The sequence below is a fragment of the Pipra filicauda genome, unplaced genomic scaffold (genome assembly GCF_003945595.2).
Source record: "Pipra filicauda isolate LSUMZ 115617 unplaced genomic scaffold, ASM394559v2 scaffold73_size2923735_pilon, whole genome shotgun sequence".
In the NCBI taxonomy this organism is placed as follows: domain Eukaryota; kingdom Metazoa; phylum Chordata; class Aves; order Passeriformes; family Pipridae; genus Pipra; species Pipra filicauda.
In genome coordinates this window covers 646,871-654,237 of record NW_024104909.1, presented here as the reverse complement: position 1 = coordinate 654,237, position 7,367 = coordinate 646,871, and the positions used below count along the sequence as shown (strand labels likewise).

General features: G+C 51.4%; 1 protein-coding gene across 5 annotated transcripts in view; it reads right to left on the bottom strand.

The window, feature by feature from the left end:
- Window positions 1-1,586: 1,586 nt before the first annotated feature.
- LOC114003655 (CREB binding protein) overlaps window positions 1,587-7,367 on the bottom strand; it is a 95,057-nt gene continuing 89,276 nt past the window's right edge. For 4 of the 5 annotated variants that reach the window (XM_039389552.1, XM_027750864.2, XM_039389550.1 and 1 more), the window contains one exon: window positions 1,587-6,004. In XM_039389552.1, the coding sequence (XP_039245486.1) occupies window positions 3,833-6,004 (2,172 nt within the window). In that variant the 3' untranslated portion in view covers window positions 1,587-3,832. The remainder of the gene's footprint in view (window positions 6,005-7,367) is intronic. The other variant, XM_039389551.1, reaches the window with a different exon arrangement.

The following is a 7,367-nucleotide window of genomic DNA, read 5'->3' as shown; positions in this document are numbered from 1 at the left end:
CAGGGAACCGTGCCCACTGAACAGAGCCAGCTTTGTAATCCCAGGCCCAGGGGAGCTCCCTGGAAAGCTCCGTGTGCAATTCACTCATGTCTGCAGTGATCCTTGGGACTACACGTGTTGTTTTGGAGGTTCACATCCAAGAAACACTTGCACAGAGCGGGCTTTGTGTGGCACTGGATCTTATGGATTAGGTGCAACAAACCCAGCATGAGCCTTTGCACCACTGCTGCACCCTTCCAGCAGCTGCATTTCCACCTGGAAGCAACTCCAGCCCTTCATGGAGATTCCCTGTGCTGCAGCCAAAACCAAAATGATTTCTGAGCCCATCAAACGCTTCCCTCCTGCTGTGCTCACTGCTACCTCCAGCTGACCCCACAGCATTCCTGACAGCGACACCTTAACGGAGCTCTTGTACCTGCTGTGAAACACCTGGATCTTCCCCCTGCCTCACCTTGGGTGTGCTCTGACCATTGGCCATGAAGTGTTCTCCTGGAGGGATTGCAGGGGATCTGGCGCAGATCCTTCCCTCTATCCAGGCTCGTTTCAATTATCCAGGGGCTGGCACCAGCTGGCTTCAACCACTGCCCTGGCAGCATCCTGCTCCACATTTTAAATTCCTGACTGTGGAGAAGCACAGGGAAGGAGAGATTACCCCACACCTGTGTGCTCTGCAGTGCTCCCCCAGCTCCACAGTGGCTGCTTGATCTTCCCTGCACTGGGACTGTCCCAGCCCTCCCCCCTGCTTTAACGCCTGGGGGAAGCCCAGAGCAGGCTGTGCTCACACGGGTGCTGTGGGCAGCTCTGTGTCCCGGGGGAATGCCACACTCCCGGCCTGCAGGAGCAGGGGTGGTGGGAGGCAGCAGAGTGGAGCATGGTGGGCAGCCCAGGAAAGGAGCAGAGAACCGTCCTTGCAGCTCAGCGCTCAGATTTAAGCACCTTCTTCCCCTCCAGAATTCGGGGGGGAAGGGCTTACCCACCCTCTCCGGTGGTGAAGATCCTGCACCGAGCTCCAGTGCACTCTTGCCTTATGAAATCCCAGGTTTCCAGGATGCTGTTCCTTAGTGCCAGTACCTCCCCCATCAAATACAGGCAAGGACTGGAAAAATCCATGCCCATCCAGTCTTCAGACATGCTGAATTTCCTGTCAACGCTCACAGGAGACTGGAGTGAAGCCTCCCTGGGGCTGCAGGGACTGCACCCCCAGCCCAGCCCCTGCTCAGGTTTGCTTTCAGCTCTGCACCTCCCTTCTCTTCCCTAACACACCTACTCCAGAGAGCTCCAGTTACTGGATCCACACCGATCCCTTGGCTCTGTGATCTCACCACACTTCGGGCTGTACTGAAAAATATTCCGGTACTTGCTTCCCATCAGTTGTTTTTTTCCACTCTTGCCCAGGAAGGGGCACCCGAGCGAGCTGCAGCCTGAGCCACACCAACCAGGGCTCAGCTTATCCAAATCCGGAAGCGGTGCCGATGCCTTTAAAATGGAGGCTACTTAGAGGAATTAGTGGGATTGAGTGCAGTTATCTTAACCTCGGGCGTCAGGCTCCGCTGATCCTCGCGGGCACCAGCCAAGTGGAACCATCCTTCAATCCAAGCAGTTTTACCAGCTTTTATTAGAAACACCAGCACATTTCAAGTTTCCTCTTTTTGATCACAAATATAGTATTTTTCCTCTTTTTAAGTACACAGCATGAGACACAGCATCAGGGCTTTCCATCTTTTTTCTTTTTTTTCCTGTTTACTTTTTTTTTACAGCAATTTCTTTTGGACAAGCTTTGGGTTAGTGTTCACTGACCTCACCCCAGCCCCAAATTTTGACATCTTGAATTGCTGAAGACAATTGCGTGGGCAGATGAATCCGATGGTGGTGAAAAAGGTACAATAGTTAAAAGTTTGCAAGAAAAGTTGAAGCAGAGACCCTCTCCAGTTAAAAAGGCGCCGCCGGGCGCTGTTTTCACAGTACGGGGATAAAAGTTGAGATAAATACTTGCTCTTCTCCCCCCCATCCTCCCCCGACAGCGCTCCAAGAAAAACATTAAGGCTGGAGGAAGCACTAACTGGATGTGAAAAGCCACGTGTGCCTGGTGCTCCCGCTGCCGGGCGGGATTCCCTGCTGGAATCGCTGCAGATCCCATGCCAGGCGCATGGAATGGAGGAGCCTCGAGGTCTGAGGGATGGCGGTTACTCGGCGTGGTTTGAGCTCACACCTACGCTGGGAAAGCTTCCCTGGACGTTTTAACTCCAAGAGAGCAATTCACTGAGGGGAGGAGGGGTGACTATCCCAGGGACATGAGGGCATGTGACAGGATAGTAAAGGGAACATGTACATGATTTGTTATTTTTTATTCCACAGAAAACCCTCAAATCTAGACTCAGAGTTAACAGCAGAAAAATAGTGTTAAAGTCAATAGGTTCATATTTTACTGTAGACTAAATAAATTAGCCTAGAATTAACTCAATACTCTCTATTTTCCTTTCATTGGTGATCCTTCTCTAAATTAATGCAGTTTTTAAAAAGCAACGGCTATTAATAATTTATTCCAGTTAACCCTTATGGATGAACACCTGCAAAGAGTCGATGGCTGGGAACCATTCCCCTCTCCCTCCCCGAAAAGGAAACAATCACTAAAGGTGTTGTAAAACAGACATTGCTACCTACAATATCCATGGATCGTGCCACTCCTACCGCTGCCTCTGGCTGCTCCGGGTCATGAGTGAATCGTCATAGCTATGTCTTACAAAGAACATGATCCAAAAAAAAAAATATATAAATAAATAAAAACCTTAAACATTCTTACATGGATTTTAAAGAACAGAATACATGTTAAAAACTTCAGTAATTTATATCAATTTTAAGCAATACTTTATATACAATGGAAAAAAGACATGCATAGTCCAAATACAATGTTGAAAACAGCATTTTCATAACAAAAAACCCAAACACTAAGTGTTAATACCATGTACATGGATTCAAGAAGGACCACCCTTTTTGTCTGTTGCACACAGTTTATTTAACAATATGATATTATAAGTAAGAAATGAGTTTTTTTTTTCTTTTTACCATTCTATACAGTGATTGAATCTTCTTGGATTTTCTTATTTATAGTAATTATAGCGCTTGCATGATTTACACTAGAATTGCTTTCCTCGTTTCAAGTTTCACACAGAAGAAAGAAAGAAAAGAATGTTTCTTCTCTATCCAGATCAGCACGGCCTAAGAGTGATCATCCCTATTTTCATCTAAGACCAGTTTTATCAGAGAAACAAAGCAACAATTTCTACATCTGCAAGACAAGGATTTTGGCGTTGGCCAATGTGTGCAAGAGTCAATTCCTATCTTCCCAGGGGTAATACTTCAAACGCCTGCAGAGTTCACTATAGAAAACAAAAATCTTCCCGCCATGTGTCAAAGTTACCGGGATACGCTATAATGTTGCATTATTTCAGGAAACAGTTTCTGAATATTATTTTTTTTTCTTCTTTTAAACGCAAATGTTTAAAGTCTTGAAAATACAAATAAAAAATATGAATATAATGAACTTGTTTTCCCCGTTAAAAAAAAGGTATGAGTCAACAGCAACAAAAAAAATAAAAACCAAAAAAACCCACAAAAGAGACCAGATATTTTAACCGCCTGGCTTTAACAAAAAAATATATTCTTTGTATTGTTTTTTTTTTCTTTTTATTTTTAAACAGCAATTAATTCTTCCATCTGTAGGAAGCAGCAGTTCCATCTAGGATTCAAAACAACCCAGATGTCTGAATTTTTCAGTACAAAATATCCAAGAACACGAAAGGAAAGAAGAAACAAAAGTGATGCTCCCATAATGCTACAAACCCTCCACAAATTTCTCTAATGTGTCCCCGGTGGTGTCACCAACCAGAGACAACTCGTTAGACAACGCGCTCCGGTTGGGGGTGTTTAGTTGGGGAAGCATTGCACTCTGTTCTGGGTTGCCCAAGTGTCCCTGATCCATGGAACTAGCCATAGTGACTGCGAGTCCTGGGTGGGGGGAACCAGTCTGGGGAGAGACGTGGTGCGGTGACGGTTGGGGCTGTATCCGGGGTGACGGGCTGGAATGTGGTGGCTGGGACTGGGGACGGGGAGACTGAACGGGTGCTGGGGACCGCACCTGGTTGCTGAGGGAGGTGGCGATCTGCTGGCCAGGGAGATGAGACGCCTGCGCTTGTCCTGAGAGCATGTGCTGCTGTGGGCTCATGGGGTTGGGCTGCCCGGGGGACCCTATCTGCTGCTTCATCTGCTGCTGCTGCAGGATGCGCTGCTGCAGGGCCTGCTGGATGTTGGGAGCGCCGTCCGCCCCCAGGCCGGGCTGGCCCATCTGGTTCAGCTGTCCCATCTGAGCCATCTGTCCCATGGAACTGCCCTGTATGGATAGGTGCTGCTGCATCCGCTGCTGCTGCATGGCTTGGGGGTAACCTCCCGGCCCTTGGGGCTGCTGGAACTGGTTGTGTGCTGCCATCCCTCCTGCCATGCCGGCCCCTCCCTGCTGCTGCTGCTGCTGCTGTTGCTGCTGCTGCAGTAGCTGCCGCCTCAGGATCTCTCGGTACTGCGGGCTCATGTTGGCCATGCTGGGGTTGTGGCCGGGGTTCATGATGCCGATCGCCTGTCCCTGGGGATTCATCGCTCCGATCCCTTGCTGCTGTGGCGGGACGCTGGGTCTCTGCACTCCTGCTTGCATGGCGTTCATGTTCTGCAGTCCCGCCTGCGCGTGCATGCCTGGCTGCTGCATCCCGGTCTGCGGCTGCTGCATCCCGGGCTGGGGCTGGATCCCTGCTTGCGGCTGCATCCCGGGCTGGTTCGCCACGTATTTGGCTGTTCTTTGCTTTATAAAAGCTGCCATAAGCTGAGGGTTGGATTTAAGGATATTAAGAACCTGCTGTTGCTGCTGCGGAGAACTCGGTGATTTCAAGGTCCTCAGCAAGTCCTGAAGTGCGTTCGGGGTGATGCTGCGCGGCGGCTGCTGCACGCCCGGCATCCTGGGCCCGGCCACGGCCTGCGGCGTCGCCATCGGCATCACCGGCCTGGCCATCCCCGGCTGCATCGGCTGCTGCTGCGGCATCGGCGGCGACTGCCACTGCCCGGGCTGCATGTTGGACATCACGGGGCCGCTCACGGGGTTGGGGCGCGGTACATTCATGTTGACTTGCGGCATCTGGTTCACTGAACCCACCGTGGGGTTCACGAGTCCCGGGCGGCCGGGAGGCAAACCATTGTTCATGTTGTTGACCCTGTAGAGCTGCTGCTGCTGCTGCGCAGCCTCTCTCTCGATCTGCCGAGCCGCTTCCACGGCGGCCGGCGGGGGCTGAGCCGGAGGCGGAGGCGCGGAAACCGGGTTTGCGGGTTTTCCTGTCGAGACAGTGGTGGGGGGCTGAGTTCTGGACACACTGGGAAAGCCGGCCGGTGACATACTTACAGGGGAGGGCTGGGGCTGGGGAGCAGGCTGCGGTGTCTGCGGTGTACTTGGCTGCTGTGTGGGGGTACCAGGCGTTGCTGAGGTAGGAGAAGGCAAACTTTGCTGAGGCACGTTTCGGGTGTTCATGGTCGCCATCCTTCTGCGCATGAGCTGAGCCTGCTGCAGGCGATGCTGGATCTGCTGCTGTCGGAGCTTGTGTTTGATATTGAGACAGAATGGCACAGGGCATTTGTTCTCTTGGCAGTGTTTGGCATGGTAGCAGCAAAGAGCGATGAGCTGTTTGCACACCGGACAGCCACCGTTGGTCTTGCGCTTGCAGCCCTTGGTGTGCTGGACAACCCGTTTCATCTTCTGGCAGGATGGCAGGGAGCAGTTTGCGTTGCGGCACTGGCAGGCGTGGACGAGGGACTGGATGCAGCGCTGGATACTCAGCCGCCGCGACTCCTGGGGGCTCTTGGACTGCTGCTCTCCTTGGCTGTTGCTCTCATCATCCAGACCCAGGCCCCACTTAACCATCTTGTGGTCATGGCTCTTAGTGTTGTAGCAGTTGATGCAGAGGTCGTAGTCCTGCAAGGAAAGAACACCCAGAGCTCAGCTGCCGAGGGAGCACGAACCACGCTGACAGGAGAGCAGAGTGGTGCCAGGTGAGCAGCACCAGCCCCCCGTGCAGGAACACTTTGGATGTCCGTGGGTACAACCACGTAGAGCACAAGCAGGACAAAGCCACGTGCTCCCAACAGCTGCCACCTCCATTTACACCCGTTTCCATTTACGCCAGGCAGGGAAGCAGCTGCACAGGCAGTGGGAGCAGGGCTTTGGGGCAGGGAGGGCAGCAGCCCCAGCAAAGCCAGCCTGCAATCACAGCTCTTGACCACAGTGGGTAACAATGCAATCAGGGCCTGTCACTGTGTCATTTTATTACATGAAAATGTATAGCAGGATTCGGTTTTTTTTTTAATTTTTCCCTTTTGGTGACAGGAACTATTTATTTTTCTGATACCTATTTGGGTACCAAAACCTCCAACTAGTCAGATAAACCTAAGGTCACTCACTGCCTGAAAGGCAGGGTTAGCTCTCCATTTAGCTATTCTTAGTGTAATTACTGACTAATAATTATTGCCCTGAAATACGTATTTTTTTAAATCCCTAAAACAACCCTCAAATCAAGTGCGAGTTTCATGCTAAGACAGACACTTACCTGAAAATCTCCTTACCCCCAGATTTTCACTGCCCTGTCTCTCTTTTGCTGCAGGAAGGGCACTCCCTTACACAGGGTTACCCAGAGGCAGCCTAAAGGTCATACCTCCTTCCACCACCTAATTCCCCCTGGGTGGGGGATCCATCTCCTGCAGCCTTGCCTCCAGAAGCCCTGCTCAATGCTTTCCTCCGAGGGATTAATTAAGACTCTTCCACCACAAACCTGGCAGTAACTTTTGGTGTAAAAACTAGGCTGCAGTTATTCAAATTTCTTTTGTTCAGCTACAGTCAGAGGTCAACACAAGCCCTCACGAAGCCACTGGTGCAGCCCCATGGATAACTGCTCCCTAACACAGCTAACACGGAAGTGATCTGTGCTGTAAAAGGGCTGGACCTTAAAAGCACCGAGCCAGGTCAGCAGCAATTATTTGGTCTGATGTGAAGGGCAGGGAGCCACTAGTGTTGGACCAAAGGGACAACAGTGGGGAGCTGTGGCAGCCTCCTCACCCAGCTCTGGGACACGTGCCCAGCTCTGCTCCGTACAGCACAAGCACCATGAGTACAGCAGAAGGAACATGACCCTGCAGGAGGGTAAGTCAACTGCTCTCGTGGACATCCACCAAATGTGGATGAGTCAGTGCCCTGCAGACTCTGACCAGTCTGACACAGTGCCACCCCACCACCCACTCCTAAGGTTTGAGCAGCCTGGTCTAGGGGGAGGTGTCCCTGCCCC